General features: G+C 45.2%; 1 protein-coding gene across 2 annotated transcripts in view; it reads right to left on the bottom strand.

Moving 5' to 3' along the window:
- GPR107 (G protein-coupled receptor 107) overlaps window positions 1-17,550 on the bottom strand; it is a 147,467-nt gene that overhangs the window by 81,141 nt on the left and 48,776 nt on the right. For both annotated transcript variants that reach the window (XM_089669048.1, XM_089669047.1), the window contains exon 9: window positions 4,735-4,868. In XM_089669048.1, the coding sequence (XP_089525174.1) occupies window positions 4,735-4,868 (134 nt within the window). The remainder of the gene's footprint in view (window positions 1-4,734; window positions 4,869-17,550) is intronic.

A 17,550-nucleotide genomic window follows, 5' to 3' on the forward strand; every position in this document is an offset into this window, starting at 1 on the left:
CCAGCTGTGACCCGGCAACTGACAACTGTGATCGGCGGGACAGGTAGGGCGGCGCTGCGCCTCGCGTGCGCCCCCTACCTGTTTACAAAACACACGTTTTAAAACATGGTTTTGCCCAGCCTTGCCGCCCTGCCGCCATATTTATACAGTGGGTGGGCAGCATGTGGTTAATGCAACACAAGTTAAGGCATGATACAATGCATATGTGGTGAACGCACTACAGACTTGGGGTGAACGGGCCCTTAAAAAGGAACTGCACTCTGCCAATCAACACAGACTACAACACCCCTGGCAAAAATTATGGAATCACCACTCTTGGCAAATGTTCATTCAATTGTTTAATGGTGTAGGAAAAGAAACAATCACAGACATGCCTCAAAGCGATTTTCATTTAACATTCGAACCTTCTAGCTTTCAGAAACATTTAGAAAAAATAAAAAAGAAAGAAAACTGTAGTCAGCTGCAACTGTTTTTGCAGATCAAGCAGAGGAAACAAATATGGAATTGCTCAATTCTGAGGAAATGATTAGAGATGAGCGAATCGAACCAGGCGAAGTGGAATTCGTTTCGAATATCAGGAAAAATTCGATTCGCATCAAATCCGAATTTTAGCAAACTTCGGGTGCACGAATCGAATTTTTCCCGATCAGCCGGCAAAAGTGTCACTGCAGAGAGCTCCGCTATTTCTGACAGTTCATTTACAGCGGTTGAAACATTGTATCTATTTGTTTCCATTAGGATACAGATGTTTTTATTCGGAAATAAATAGATACAATGTTTCAACCGCTGTAAATGTGAAGGAACTGTCAGAAATAGCGGAGCTCTCTGCAGATACACTTTTTGCTGTACTGGAATTCTTCTTCTTTTCATTCTTCTTTTCATTCTTCTTCTTCTCATTCTTCTTCTTCTTCTTCTCATTCTTCTTCTTCTTCTTCTTCTCATTCTTCTTCTTCTTTTCATTCTTCTTTTCATTCTTCTTCTTCTTCTTCTTTTCATTCTTCTTCTTCTTCTTCTTTTCATTCTTCTTCTTCTTTTCATTCTTCTTCTTCTTCTTCTTTTCATTCTTCTTTTCATTCTTCTTCTTTTCATTCTTCTTCTTCTTTTCATTCTTCTTCTTCTTTTCATTCTTCTTCTTCTTCTTTTCATTCTTCTTCTTCTTCTTCTTTTCATTCTTCTTCTTCTTCTTCTTTTCATTCTTCTTCTTCTTTTCATTCTTCTTTTCATTCTTCTTCCTCTTCTTTTCATTCTTCTTCTTTTCATTCTTCTTCTTCTTTTCATTCTTCTTCTTCTTCTTTTCATTCTTCTTTTCATTCTTCTTTTCATTCTTCTTCTTTTCATTCTTCTTCTTTTCATTCTTCTTCTTTTCATTCTTCTTCTTCTTCTTCTTTTCATTCTTCTTCTTCTTCTTCTTCTTCTTTTCATTCTTCTTCTTCTTCTTTTCATTCTTCTTCTTCTTCTTTTCATTCTTCTTCTTCTTCTTTTCATTCTTCTTCTTCTTCTTTTCATTCTTCTTTTCATTCTTCTTCCTCTTCTTTTCATTCTTCTTCCTCTTCTTTTCATTCTTCTTCTTTTCATTCTTCTTCCTCTTCTTTTCATTCTTCTTTTCATTCTTCTTTTCATTCTTCTTTTCATTCTTCTTTTCATTCTTCTTTTCATTCTTCTTTTCATTCTTCTTTTCATTCTTCTTTTCATTCTTCTTTTCATTCTTCTTTTCATTCTTCTTCTTCGTCGTGCCCCGTGACTGCCCAAATGAGTGAAGTGTGCGGTGATTCTAAGATCGACGGCACTCATCTGCATGTCATACTGACTGACAGTATTATTTCTCTTCCCCAGCAGACTCCAAGGGCATTTAAATTAAAGGTACAGTGTTCTGCACTAATATAAAGGCTCTCTGAAGCCTAGAAACCCTTTTAATAAGTTAAATTCGCGGCGAATAAATTCACATCGAATCGAATTTCTCCCGCAAATTCGGCGAATCAGCCGAATCGAATTTTTGAATAATTCGCTCATCTCTAGAAATGATTATGGAATCATGAAAAAAAACACTACAGTACACTACTAGTACTTTGTCGCACCACCTCTGGCTTTTATAACCGCTTGATTTCTTTGAGGGATGGATTTAACGATTGACAAACAGTATTCTTCATCAATACGGCTCCAACTTTCTCTTGTTGCAGTTGCCAGATCAGCTTTGCAGGTTGGAGCCTTGTTTTGGACCATTTTCTTTCATTTCCATCATAGATTTCAGTTGGATTGAGGTTTAGACTATTTGTAGGCCATGCCATTGACATTATATGTCTTTCTTGAATTAAAATTATTTGAGGCATGTCTGTGATTAGTTTTTTTTTCTGCACAATTAATTGAACATTTTCCAAGAGTGGTGATTCCATATTTTTTGCCAAGGGTTGTATTTTTAAGTCTCATGCTGCTAGCACTAGTAAATAGACAGGAAAATATACCATATTTACTTGTTTTAAAGTGTTACTAAACCCCGGACCCGGCATTCACTATATCTGGTCTCCCACAGTACACATAACATGGAAGTGCAATTATTTTAGTAAATATAAACTGCTAAATACCCTTTTCTCATCAGCAGTTAGAACAGTCTTGTGACTTCTATCAGTGTTCAGTAGAGCACAAGGTAAAGCTTGTAGGAAGAGTTTTCTTCCTGCTCTAGGAGAATGCAAAACCCCTGACCTCTGTCTGGACAGTGCTGATTGGCTTTGTAATGATCACATGCACTCTCCCAAGAAAAAAAAAAAACCTCTCTAGCAATACACACCAAACTGAGCATGTGCAAATGCCTATGGTTCAGTCTGTCTTATCAGGAGATAATAGGTATGATGTTTGAACAAGGTCGGAAGGGACCTTCTTATGTTGTTTGGTGTTATGATTAAAAAATATATATACTGATTAATATATGGAATACATTAATTTCAGAGTATAACTATTTAATGATAGCCTCCAGGCAGATAAAAATATTAATTCCTGTAGGTACACGTACATTTACAAAATCATTAAAAGTATTGCTAAAAGCAACTAGTATAAAGTGACTGAATTTGATTCGGAATCAACCTCCAGCAATCCCCTTTGCAGCAGAGCTCAGACTGGGAGAGGCAGGTGCGCTGCAGTGCTTATGTGCCAACAAGGAGCATGCTGATAGAACAGGTGAACAAAATGACCGAGAAGTGAACTCCTCAATCTGCTGCTTCTTCACTGTCCAATCTAAGGCTGGGGGCAGGGCCAACATCTAGTTGTACTGCAATACTGCAGTAAAGAAAAAGCAGTTTCCAGACAGGACTGTGCTGTGTGGCAAGGCTGTGTAAAACGTAGAACTGGAAGGACAGAAATACAAATCCTTTGGCATGTAAAACAGCTCCCATATGTCATCTGTGTATTTAGCCACTTCTCTGGAGCTTTAGCCACTTGCCTACCAGGCACTTATACCCCCTTCCTTACCAGGCCAATTTTCAGCTTTCAGCACTGCCGCACTTTGACAATTGCGCGGTCATGCAACATTGTACCCATATGAAATTTTGATCATTTTTTTCTCACAAATAGAGCTTTCTTTTGGTGGTATTTAATCGCCACTGGGTGCTTTACTTTTTGCGCTATAAATACAAAAAGTGCAAAAAATTTGAAAAAAAAAAAAAAAGTTTCTTTGTTTCTATTATAAAATTTTTCAAACAGGTAATTTTTCTCCTTCACTGATGTGCGTTGATGAGGCAGCACTGATGGGCACTGATAGGCAGTACTAATGAGGTGGCACGTTTAGGCGGCACTGATAGACAGCACTAATGAGGTGTCACGTATAGGCGGCACTAATATGCAGCACTGATAGGCGGCATTGATAGGTGACACTGATGATGGGTACTGATAGACGGCACTGACTGGCATCACTGCTGGGCACTGACTGGCACAACCCCTGGGCACTGACTGGCAGCACTGGTGGGTGGCACTGGTGGGTGGGCACAGGTGGGCACCGGTGGGTGGGCACAGGTGGGTGGCACTGCTGGGCACAGGTGGGTGGCACTTCTGGGCACAGGTGGGTGGCACTGCAGAGTGGCACAGGTGGGTGGCACTGCTGGGCACAGGTGGGTGCACTGCTGGGCACAGGTGGGCGGAGCTAGTGGGCGCACTGCTGGGCACAGGTGGGCAGAGCTTGCGGGTGGCACTGCTGGGCACCGATCATCAGGGCACTGATCATCAGTGCCCTGATGATCGGTGCCGATCCCCGCTCCGACAACTGCTGGTTCTCGGCAGTACTTTCCTCACGATCTGACAGCGGACATTCATTGTGTCATTGGATACCGCTGATCACGTGGTAAAAGGCCGCTGTGATTGGCCTTTTACCACATCACGTGATCAGCTGTGTCCGTAGAGCGCGTTCTGGGAGGACGTCATATGACGTCCACCCAGAACTGGCCGGCCGCAGTGCAGCCGTCATTCGGCTATCTGCGGTCGGCAGGTAGTTAAGGAACTTATTTCTAGTGGGTAACATTACTATTTTGTGATTGTTCTCTGGGAAAACTATTTCCAACAGTTCACCTATTTAAATATCAGAATAATTCCCTATTCATTTCTGCCACATTTTGACAAGGGAAAAAAACAAAAAAAATAAAACAGTACTGCATTGGCTGTCAATATCCCAAAAGCGTGTGCCATGTTACTTCCTAGTTCCAGCCCTTTATTCAACTTTCATTCTGCATGAATATAAAGAACCTTATTCCATACCTGCGTTTCCGAAGGATGTGAACCCAGACAAGGCCAGCAAGGAAAAAGAAGAAAGCCATTGAGATGTACAGCTTGGGTAAAGGGATTTCATCCGCAGACAGGAAACTATCAGGGTTTCGTTCTGTGATAAAGATCTGCAAGGAAATAAACAAGAATTATTGTTAAGAAAAAGCCAATAAGCAACGAGCGCTATTTTTTTTTTACAATGCTGCGGATCCCATTAAAATCTGGTCTCTAATGTCATATGACATATATAATGCAGTTTGTCAATAGTATTACCAGAGCAGTCTTTGTTTTTGCGAGTCCTGTAACTAGTTTCATCTTTTGATTCTGCTGTAAAACTGACAGGGGTGCTTACAATGGACAGTTTTTATTCATTTAAACTTTAACCCTAACAGGAAAAAACGGAAAAAAAACCCCAAAAACAACAAAAAACTTTCTGTAACCGCTCAATAAGCTGTAGCTAGGCTTTAACCACTTAAGCTCCGGAATATTTTACCCCCCACTTCATGACCAGGCCATTGTTTTGCTATTTAGCACTGCACTACTTCAACTGGCAACTGCGTGGTCATGCAACACAGTACCCAAATTAAATTTATTTAATTTGTGTCACGCAAATAGAGCTTTCATTTGTGGTATTTGATCAGCACTAGGTTTTTAATTTTTTATTATATAAACGGAAAAAGACCCAAAATTTGGAAAAACAATAATTTTTTAACTTTCTGCTATAAAACCTATAAAAATGGAAAAAAAAAAAATCTGATTTCTTCACAAATTTAGGCCAAAATTATTCCAATAAGTTTTATTTTCTTTAATTGGTTTGTGTGAAAGCTATAGCATCTACAAGCTATAGTATAAATACAGGAATTTTTATTTATTTTTTTTCATACTAATAATGCCGATGATCAGCAACTTATCGTGGGACTGTGATAGTGCGGCAGGCAATCTAACAATTTGTGGGAACGGACAATGACATCACCAGTGACACTAATACAGTGTGTCATTAGTACAGTGACAGTGTATATACTGTAATTAGCACTGATCAGACTGGGAAAGGGTGAACATCTAGGGGCAAAGGGTTAACTGTGTATTTACCATGTGCAAAGTGTGTACTGTGTGCTGTTTTTTGCTAATGAATTTGACTGTTTTTATTCCCTGATTTGCAGGGAGAGAAAAACGCCACATCGCTGCACTCAGAGAGCCCTGTGTTGTTTGCCAATACAGGAATCTTTTTTGTCATTCGCTGAGCTGATCAGCAGGTCCCTGTCATAATCTTTGGCCAGGACTTGTTGATTGGCCTGTCTTGTAGCGAATGACAGCACAGCTGAGGAGGCGGCCTCCCCTTGCTTGGAGATGCTGGATCATGTACGCGATCCACCGCAGCCGGGCCACCTTGTAGCTGTACATCTACAGTGAGCGGTCTACAAACGGTTAATTTGTAAGTTATTTATGTAATTTCCATCAAAATCTTTTAATCCATCTAACATTACTATTAGCAGACTATTAGCATATTAGTGCTGCTGTCCAAGCATGTCTCTGTAACGCTACATACAGCAGCCACCCAAAGCCAGAAGAAGCTGGCCGGATCACCAGGGGAAAATAAAGGTGGAAAAAAAAAAACCTAAAAAAAAAAAAAACTAACGCAGCCACAAGATCCAAGTACAGGTAAGCTGCCATAAAGGAATTCTGACTTATCTGTAAATTTCTTATCTTGGAGCACAGTACAGGACACAGGCTGGATCATGGTCTCCGGGTTATAGGCTGCTACCTTCAGGTGATTCAGGCGACAGGCAAATTTTTTGAGCAACAGTCACCTGATGCAGGAATGCCTAGGAACTGCCAGGAACACCTCACCGATCTGCTGGAGTGAGCACGTATGGGTCCCAGACATACCATTAGAGTACAGGTTCTTTCAATGCACCTGTCAATAGCGGACTTGGGAGCCAGGGTATTCTTTTTGGAGACCCTGTTGGCAGGATGAAAAGAAAGTCTGAGGCTTTCAGATAAAATTTGACAGCCCTGACTGCATCCAAATGATGGAGAGCAATTTCCTTGGGATGCTTGGGAGCAGGGCACAAGGAATATGGGACAATGTCTTTATTAAGGCAGAAGGATGATACAACTTTAGGGAGAATAGGGGAGGGTTTGGAGTTAAGACTACCTTGTCCCTGTGAAGGTTCAGGAAGGGTTCCTTACAAGAGAGGCCCGCTAACTCAGGTGTCTGACAGATTCCACAGCCACCGAGGATACTTTGCAGGAGAGATCACCCAAGGGAAGGTTCCCCAATTGGTTTAAAGGGTGGCTTCTGCAGGGCAGAGGAGACCAGACTAAGATCTCAAGGAAGCAGAGGGTTCTGTAATTGAGGTCTTATCTTTGAGACTCTTTGATAGAATTTTTTTTTTTTTTTTTTACAAGAGAAGCAACAGGATTTTGGAATTGGATGGACAAAGTTGAAACCTTTCCCCAATTGCAGAAAAGCCAGAATATGACGTATTGACAAGTCCTTGAGTTTGAAATGCTCACACCAGGTGAAAATGGATCTCCACGTACGGTAGTAGATTTTTCTAGAGATGGCTTTTCTGCCCTTGAGTAATGTGTGAATTACAGAGTTTGAGTTATCCCTGTCCTTCAAGTCCTGGGCTCCAACAGCCATGCCGTTAAGACCAGTGACTGAGAAGAAGGGTGGTACAGGGGACTCTGGGACAGCAGGTCTTGCCTTTGGAGAGACCAGGGTTTACTCTTAGAAGTTTGCATATGTTTGTTTACCAGGTTCTTTTGGGCCAGGCTGGTGCAATGACAATCACCGATTTCTTCTGTTCACCTAACTTGAGGAGAGGTCGAAGAAGAATCTGCACTGGAGGGAAAGCATATATTACCCTGAACCAAGTCCATGAGAACATCAGAACACTGGATACCAGTGCCAAAGGATCATTGGTCCTGGTTATAAACGGGCAAATTGTTGAAGAACCTGCAGGCCAGGATGTTCTCATATAGAGTCTGCCATTGCTAACATAGGAGATTGAAAATATTGGGTTGGAGAGACCATTCCCCTTAGTCCTGGAGATGATGAGGAAATCTGTCTTTCAATTGTCTTCTTCCAGGATGTGAATAACAGAGATTGCTGGGCAGTGCATTTCCATCCAGATGATCAGACTTCCTTCAAGGCTGCCTGATTTCTGGTTCCCCCTGATGATTGAGATAGGCCACTGTTGTGGCACTGTATCACTACACCCTGATTGCTCTAAGCTGCACTCTTAATTGCTCTTAGCTCCAAAATGTTAATGGTGAGCTTTGCTTCCCTGGATGACCAGTTTCCCTGAACTGTTAAAGCCAAGTTGGATGAGGTAAAACGGCCCTGTGGTTGCTTGTCTAAAAGATGGGTCAGAATTGTCAGGTTTAAAATAGTTGTAAACCTCGTCCATGAAATTGAAACAAAGCGTATTGTGCGTACTTGTCTCAACCCAGAGCACCGAGTGTCATTTCTCTCTGCTGCCTCATTCCTCTGTTAACTGCATGAGTCACTTCTAGAAGGTTTTCCTGACACCAAGAGAAAAAAAGGTGACAGAGGAGAGTTTTCCAACACACAGCCTGTTATTGACAGCGTTAGCTCTGTTCCTGCATTATGTGTGAAGGTGGGTGTGTCCCTTCCCTCCAATCAGCTCTCACTGAGGTCTGAAGATCAGACAAGCTGTATAAATTAAGCACTTTGAACAGCTGTAGAGAAGAGATCGCTTCAGCTAAACAGGTGCAATGTATGTAGGTAGATTTGTTTCATCTCTGTGTATCACAGAGGGCAGTCACTTCAGTGAGTATATGCAAGAGTTTGAAATCACTTTGACACTGAATAGCTTTATTTCGCCAAAAAGATGTGTTTTATGGCTTTACATTGCCACTTCTTCAGTTCAGGGTGATACACTCGTGTATCACATTGTATTGTTATGGTACTGTCGCATGTTCTGTCTCCCTTTGTAATGTACAGTGCTGAGCGAACTGTTGGTGCTTTATAAATACTGTATAATAATAATACACTGATGTTTGTGTAACAATTCAGATAAAACGTAATACATGAAATACATTAAAGTCTAGGCATGAAGAGGACGTCACACTGAAATATAGGCTCATCAAAAAAAATGTCATGTGTAAAAATATATAGACACATGGGAATAGGCATATCCTAATTTCTAGGTAATCCTTATAGTATCCATTAGCCATGGTGCTTAACATGCTTCCACACCTGGAAGAGGACATGCTACCTGGAATGCATGCTCTTTTTAATGGCACCAACAACCTGTTGGTGTAAGGACATGTCTGACCATTGGAGGACAGCACAGCATAGCTAGAGAACTGACCACAATGTGACCTTCTGCTTAGTGTGGTTAGTTTTTCATAGGAAAGCAGAGGAACTGGCAGGAACACCAGGGATTTCACACAAAGAAAGCAATACAAAAAGAACAGGATACTTTTTCAAATACATGGTACAGCAGGCACATATCAGGAATGTTGGGTTTACATATTGTTTAAGCAGCATGGTTAAATGATACTATGAGGATAACTTAGAAATTAAGATATGCCTATTTCCGTGTCCACACTTTTTACTATGCAACATTCTTTTGATGAGCCTATATTTCAGTGTGACATCATTTTAACATATATGCAGCTTTACAGAAACGGGTCCTCCTCCGTTCGGCTGCATATATGCGTACACGTGTTTGTGCTGGGAGCACACTGCACAGTGACTGGGCTCTCACCGAGAGGTCCTGTACGAACAATTTGGTTGCCAATCATCTGATCGCTGTGATAACATCTGATTGCTGTGACAGTGATCAGTAACTGTGCAGTCCACCTCTGTGTTTATTTATCTCTAGAATGAAGAAATAAATATAGGGTCTTTTCTCCTGCTACATGGAAAAAATATAAACAAAAACAAATAAAAAACAAACAAACACACACACTAAAAATAACCCAAAATAACAAAGAAAAAAAATAAGTAGATCAGGGTTTGATCATGGACAGTGTCAAAGCTGGGGTAAAAAAAAAAATTAATATATCTCTCTCTCTATCAGGAGATGTCCAATACCATTTGCCACCAAATGAAAGCCCAATTTGGGGGGAAAAAAACAAGGTATATTCCCCCCTGAATACACGAAGTAGGATACCACTGCGGTTTGCAGACTTCTTGCAGCAAAGTCCTCATAGCAAAACGGGGGGAAGAAGTGCTTGTATAGTTTATAAAACGGCTCCAAGTGGAAGTTCCATCTGAGACTAAAGCTTTGAGTTGAATTTCAGAACCAAGTTTAAAAAGTTTAACAATAGGGGGCGCTCGTGAGCAGCAGCCAGGATGGCTGCCTATTAATTTACTGTCTCGGCCGCCGGACACATCGGCCGATTTCTGACCCTCAGGGGGGGTCCCTCCGCTTCCTCCCTGGCCCCCTGTCCTTCCAGCACCCTGATGGGGAAAAAAACCCCGGCCCCCCGCACCTCCAGCGTCCAGCGGACCGTTCGGGAGGTTGCGGCCTACCCGCCGGAGATCGCGGGTGAAGCCGCGGCCTCGATTTTAGGCCGGCCGCCGGAGGCTTCCAGGACCCCGGCCGCGGATTCGCGGTTTTCGCCCCGGACAACAGCTGAAGCCCTGGCTGCAAGTTTGGGTCCCCTGCCATCACTACCTGCAGGTGAGATGGATCCTGGCAGTGGGGAGGACCTGGATCCCGAGCCATCCCAGCGGTTGCACATTCCATCCCTGCGGGATGCCGAGCTCCTGCGCCGCTTTAAAAGTATGCTGCAAACAGAATTGTCCTCCGCTACCTCCAAGCTGGCCGACCGTCTTTCGCGGGAAATTCGGGATTTGGGCAATCGGACGAATGATCTCGAAGATAAAATGGACGCTGCAGCCACAGTCATTGAAAATCACGAACAGGACCTGTGCGACCTTAAGAAGGAATTGGCGGACGCACTACTGCGGCTTGAGGATTTCGAAAACCGTTCCCGCCGTGGCAATTTGCGGTTAAGGGGTATTCCGGAAACGGTCACGGATCTTACCTCCACTGCTACTGCTCTGTTTCAGGAGCTGACACCCACTATTCCCATTGACCGGCTCGAATTTGACCGCATACATCGTTCTTTGGGCCCCAGACGACCGGATGGGCCCCCGAGGGACATTGTCATCAAGTTTACTTATTACCGCACTAAGGAAACTATCCTCTTGGCGGCCAGAAATAACCCTGATCTTAGCTTCCAGGGGCACCGCTACCAGCTTTTCGCGGACCTCTCTCAGACTACTCTCCAGAAGCGACGCCAGTTGAAGCCCTTCACCTCGGTCCTGGTGAAACACAGAATTAAATATGCCTGGGGCTTTCCGTTCCGCCTCACCTTCACCTACCAGGGCCGCAGTCATTCTGTGGCTACGCCGGAGGAGGCCCATTCTCTCCTGGAATCTCTACATCTTCTCTCGCCGGAAGCTGCTGATCGGAGCCCGGCTCATTCCTCTGGATCCTCGGCAAGGCCGCCCCCTCTGGGCCGCATCTGGGAGCGGTCGTCCAACAGGAGGGGGGCTCTCCCTCAGACCCCTTCGCGATCAAGTCCTTCCTGTTCTTCTCCAGGCTGAAGATGCGCCTTGGAACTCCCACATATCGTCTCACCGAGGGACTACCCTGACGAGATTGTGAGTTTGGCCCTTAGGGCCTCCCCGGTTTGTCGACATTCTAGGTTGAGACTGCTCCGGCTTGCCCTTTTGGGTTTCATCCCGGGTTGGGGGGGGGGGGGGTCTCTTCCTGGACTTAGGAATCTGGACTTTTTGCTGCCGCAGCCTGTTTTGGGTCCATGTGATGGTGCTTGGGTCTACGTTTGTGGTATTGGGTGATGGTTCCCTTGGGCTCCGGGGTGGGAGGTTGACCCGGTGGGCCTGGTTGGGTGGAGGGGGGTTGGCCCCTGTGGTTCTCTGGGTTTTTATGGGAAGGTCGTCGCGGAGGTTCCTGCTCCTGGGACTTTTAGTTTATTAAGATTTACTATATTCTATTATGTACATTGCCTTTTTGCCCCCTGAGGGCTTCTGTTTTGATGTTTCCATTTGCAGCCATGTGTCCGGTGGTAGAGTTACCCCTAACTGTATCCTTCATGTGTAGGATGCACGTCACCATTGGTGTGACACGATTGCACTATTGTGTATACTTTTTGTGTCTTTTTCCTTTCTTTGTTCTTCTCTTTTTCTCTGTTTTTTTTTGTTTTTGTTTTCTGCAGGGTTCCGGGACGCCATGATCCGATCGCCATTGGGAGTGGAAATTGCTGGCTGCTTTGGGCTTTTTTCTGCTGAGCGTGTTGCGTTGATACCGCCATGGCCTCACCCCTTTTGAAAATACATTCACAAAATGTTCAGGGCTTCAATTCGCCTCAGAAACGGACTAAAGTTTTTCATCACCTCAAGTCGCAACAAATAGATGTGGTATGTCTACAGGAGACCAGGTTTTCTCAGTCCTCCGCTCCGCGTTATCTTTCACCTCACTATCCCATCTTTTACACGGCCTCGGCTCCTGAGAAGCGTCGGGGTGTTCTGATAGCTTTTAAACGCAATCTCCCCTTTGTCTGTGCTCGGAATATAGCGGACCCCACGGGCAGGTATTTGCTTCTGCAAGGCACCCTCTGGGACCAGGAGGTTACCTTTGTCTCTTACTACGCGCCTAACCGTTTCCAGCATAAATTCTTTTCGCATCTTTGCACCATTATTTCTCGACACTCTAAGGGTCTTCTTCTTGTTATGGGGGATTCGAATGTTACCTTAGATTCCACACTGGATAGGCGCTACGCACAAGGAGCGACCCCCTCTCATGACTTGGTGCTGGAGGAACGTATGCGCTCTCTTTTGCGGACGGCGGGGCTAGCGGACGTCTGGAGGGAACTTCATCCAACTGAACGCGACTTTACGTTCTATTCTAACCCTCATGACAGTTTTTGTAGAATTGATCATATATTCATGCAGGTCCAGCAACTCCCCTCGGTCCGGCGGATAACTATTCCCTCCTCACCCTGGTCAGACCATGATCCTTTGGTACTCCTCCTTGCCCTTTCCGGGTCAGAACGACGCCCTTTTCATTGGCGCATCAATGACTCTTTACTGACCACTCAGGCTACCTGCCAAGAAATAGAATTCTTCTTACGGACATACTTTACGGAAAACTCGGGATCGGTCTCTTCAGCAGTGCCCCTATGGGAAGCGCATAAGGCCACGGTGCGGGGTCATGTTATACAGCTGGCTGCAGTCCGGAAACGGGAGCGGGAACGTCGACTCGGAGCTTCATTCTCTTCTGGCCTCTGCGGATGCGCGTTGGAAGTCATCTCCATCCGTGGCCCATAAACGCGCTCGGGACGCTCTGGCGACAGAATTGGACCTCCTTGCCTCTTCGGAGGCGGAACGGGCCTTGCGTTGGACCAAACATAAATTCTATCCCTGTGCTAATAAGCCCGGTCCCATGCTAGCCAGGAAACTCAATTCTGTGGGGAAACCCCAGAAACCGATTCGGCTTCGACTTTCCACGGGTGGCTGTACTTCTAATCCCCAGCAGATTGTTTCCCGATTCTCAGACTTCCTTTCGCGCCTCTATGCTGCCCCAGATCCCTTCCCTGTGGCCCAGGCAGAGGCATTCTTTCAGGACCTCCATCTTCCTGGATTAACCGAGGCAGCACAGGTGGCCCTCAACGCAGGTGTCACCGTACCGGAAGTGCTACAAGCAATCAAATCTTTATGGTCCACCGCGGCTCCAGGTCCAGACGGCTTCTCCGATCTCTATTATAAAAAATTCTCAGCCCTATTGGCGTCCTTTTTAGCTGCCTACTTTAATGAGTTACAACAGGGCTCCTTGCCCTCTCCGGACGCACTTAGGGCACATATCTCTATGATTCCTAAGACGACCGCTGATGTCCAGGAACCGCAAGCCTTCCGGCCCATCTCTCTTCTTAATGAAGACTTGAAAATATTGGGCAAGATCCTTAGTTTTCGCATCAATAAATATTTGTGTAGCCTGGTCCACGGGGACCAAGTAGGGTTCGTCCCCGGGAGGCAGGCGGGTGATAATGCCCGTAAGGTGGTCCATCTTATACATTTTCTGCAACAACGGAAAATCCCAGGATTCTTACTGTCCTTGGACATATATAAAGCTTTTGATTCTCTATCCTGGGAATATCTGCGGTTTGTGCTGTCTCGCTGGGGTTTCGGGGATTCTATTCTCTCTTGGATTCAAGCCTTGTATTCCTTTCCTTCAGCTTCCGTTAAATACGCTGGGTATTTCTCGGATCCCTTTCCTGTTGGGCGAGGGATGAGGCAGGGCTGCCCACTGTCCCCGGCGCTCTTTGTCCTGGCGCTTTAGCGCTCCGGACCGACTGCAATGTATCGGGGGTTCCATACGCGGGACAGGAGTTTAAGCTGAGCCTCTTTGCGGACGATGCCCTCTTGACCCTGACTAATCCTCTGACGACGCTTCCTAATTTGCAACGGGTTCTTGAGCGCTTTTCCTTGATCTCGGGTCTACGTATTAATTTGGATAAAACCGTTGCTCTCAATATTACTTTGGCTTCAGATTTGGTTTCGCGCCTACAATCCCACTTCCCTTACCGGTGGGCTTCCTCTTCTCTTGAATACTTGGGCATTCGCTTGACCCCCACCTATGACTCCCTTTTTGCTGCAAATTATTATCCTTTGCTTAGCTCCTTATCTTCTCTTATGCATTCCTGGCAATTTCCGCACCTGTCTTGGATAGGACGGGTTCATTCAGTGAAAATGACCATCTTGCCGAAATTGTTATATTATTTTCGCACCCTCCCAGTGCAAGTTCCCCCTCATTTTCTTCGGTTGCTTCAGGCGAAGTTTATGCGTTTTATCTGGGCCAATAAGCATCCCAGAGTTTCTAGAAATACGCTCTTTGCTCATAGACTCCAAGGTGGTCTTGGGGTACCCAATGTAACTAAGTATTATCAGGCGAGCCAAATTGCCCCGCTGTCTATGTTGCACGCTTCCTCCGATGTTCCTCTCTGGGTCCTGCTGGAACTGCCTAATTGTGCCCCTATCGCACTATCGACACTTCTATGGCTTCCCCCTGCCCTGCGCCCTACGGCGCTGAGTCCGATGTTGCTCCATGGCCTACGAGTCTGGGACTCGGTACGTTACTCCAGTGGCCCGATGTCACCTTTCTTGCCCTTGCTTCCAATCGTTAATAACCCTCTTTTCCCGCCGGGTCTAGATCACCCGAGGGCATTTTCTTGGTGGGTGGCTCATGGTTTCTCACAGGTGCGACACTTTTTGATTTTTCGGTCCTTTCCCACCTGGAATGTCCTCCGGGAGTCTCGGGATGTTCCCCCAGCGGAATTTTTTCGGTACGTTCAATTGCGGCACTGGCTACTCTCGCTGAGGGCCACTTCTGCTTTCCCATATCAGACATCTGCCTTTGAACGGCTTTGCCAGCAGCGTCCGGGCGCCTCGGGCCTTATCTCCCTTCTTTACGCAGCTTTGAACAGATGCTCGTCGCACACTTCTCTTTCATATGTAGTTCAGTGGGAACGCGACCTGGGAGTGGCTGTGGATCCGGAGGACTGGAATAAAGCCTGGTCACTCATAGCTAAATGTTCGTTTAATACGTCCACGCTTGGTATTGGGTGCCGGCTCGTTTGGCCCAGGCTAACCCTGCCTGTAGTGATCGATGTTTTCGGGGTTGTGGCCATCGTGGCGATGTACTGCATATCTGGTGGTCATGCCCGAGGTTGGTTCGTTTTTGGTCTCGTGTGTTTGGCCTCCTTTTCACTTTGTTTCATCTCTCCATACGCCGGAATGCTCGGTATGCTTTGCTTCATTGCCCCATGCCGGGCCTCTGGGCTCGTCAGCAGCGATTGGCTTCCTATTTGTTTTTATCGGCCACTAGGACAATTGCCCAGGCCTGGAGGAGTCCGTTTGTACTTTTTCAGGGGGTGCGGGATCGTATGACTACTATGATGCTCAATGAACAGATGTCGAGTATATGCAATGACTCTCAACATAAATTTTTGAAAATATGGGAACCGTGGTTGCAATATGCTTTTCCCACGCTCCCCCCGGCCAGTGTAGGGAGGTGATGGAGTTTTGTATTGGCGCTCATGGACCCTTGCTCTCTGGTGTGTGTTTTTGTTTTTTCTCTTTCTTTCTTCTCTGCTTTTCTTCTTTCCTTTTCTGTTTGTTTTGATGTGACAGTGGACAGCTGTCTTTAGTTGCGATAATCTGAGTTTCACTGATGTTATTGTAACCTATGTGCCATTGATAGCCCCTACGTGGGCATACGTTTTGCCTTATTGGAATTAGAGCGTTGTCTGCTCTATTATACATTTTCTATCGGTGCAATTGATAGCCCCTGCGTGGACGTGTTTTGTTGCCTCTGTTTTATACTGTTTAAAATTAATAAAAACCATTGAAATACAAAAAGTTTAACAATGTATAAGTGAATATGTTTCAAAGATAATTCTGGATTGGTGTAACATTAAAACACCATACTATACAGAAAACAAAAATAGTGTGAAGTAATGGATAAATTAGGTTTCACACTTGCTGTGCTATTACAGTAATGGCCAGAGAAAAATAGTGACCCTGTCTTGTCTATGTCTCTGGTCCCTATACAGGGTCCAGGCTTCACCTGTCATGGTGAGCATACCCACAAAGGGATCTTCAGGGTATAAAATTCCATAGGGTTGGACCATAGTGCTGGACCTGTATAGCACCCTGTGACTAACTAATCATGTTGCACCAAGTTCCGAGGTGAGCTCCCATGCAGGAACCAGTGCCCCAAGCAACATTACAGACCATCCTCATGTCGTGGGGTCTGGGTATGGTTCTCAAGGTTTCATCAAGGTTGCACTGTTTTGGATGCTTGGTTACTACTGTTGTATTATAAGATCGTGACAATTTCATTGAAGAATCTAAAGAAAAAAAAAATAAACTAGATACGCTAAGAGTGATTACTTCATAAGGGAGTAGGACACTAGCAAAAACTGAGGACTCAAGGAGTGGGCAAGGGTCATAGGAGAATGCCCAGAGAGCATGTGTTCAAAAGCTTTGCCAGTGTTCAATCACCTGAAGGTACCATCCTGTAACCAAGGGTCTATGAATATCAAGCCTGTGCCCTGTAATGTATGATTAAAGCGGAGCTCCACCCAAAAGGGTAAGTTCCGCTTTAAGGCCTTGTCCCCCACTCCCCGTTAAGGATTTGTACCTTGGGGGGGGGGGGCTATCCAAATTTGACAGGAACGATGTGGTCACATGCCTGATGAAGGGGTCCTGCAAGACTCCGAAACGTTGCTTTGCTGTAACTATGTGATCGTTCATTAAAACGTTTGGACCCATATTGGTGATCCTCAGTGTGCTGGTGACATTCTCCCTTGCTGATTCTGTTCGGTTCCAGCAGACAGTTGCTGCAGCACCCACTTATACACACAGCCATTTTTAACACAGGAATGTGTGCGTTTGGATTGTACATTTGCACTGGACACTGGAACGCACTGGACACCGCAATGCACTTAGTCTGTAATGCACTGGACACCAAATGCACTGTACGTGGTGCCTGGTGTGCTCTATTCCTCTCCTGTTGCTCCTCTGGCTGCAGAAGGTAAAATCAGGGACTTTCAGGCTGCCGCTGGCTGGGTCCTCATGGCCGAGGACCCAGTGAGCAGCCTAGCTATTTGCAGATCCGTTTGGATTTTTTTTTTATTTTTTCCTGGCTGGCCGGATAAATGGCTTTGGCAGGCCATAGTTTGAGGACCCTTAGCCTAGGCAAACAGAAGTGGAAGTTGTCCTCCTCCCCTCCCTCTCCGTAA

Source organism: Staurois parvus, unplaced genomic scaffold (assembly GCF_062004578.1).
Source record: "Staurois parvus isolate SC_StPar_1 unplaced genomic scaffold, SC_StPar_1.0 ptg000068l, whole genome shotgun sequence".
In the NCBI taxonomy this organism is placed as follows: Eukaryota; Metazoa; Chordata; class Amphibia; order Anura; family Ranidae; genus Staurois; species Staurois parvus.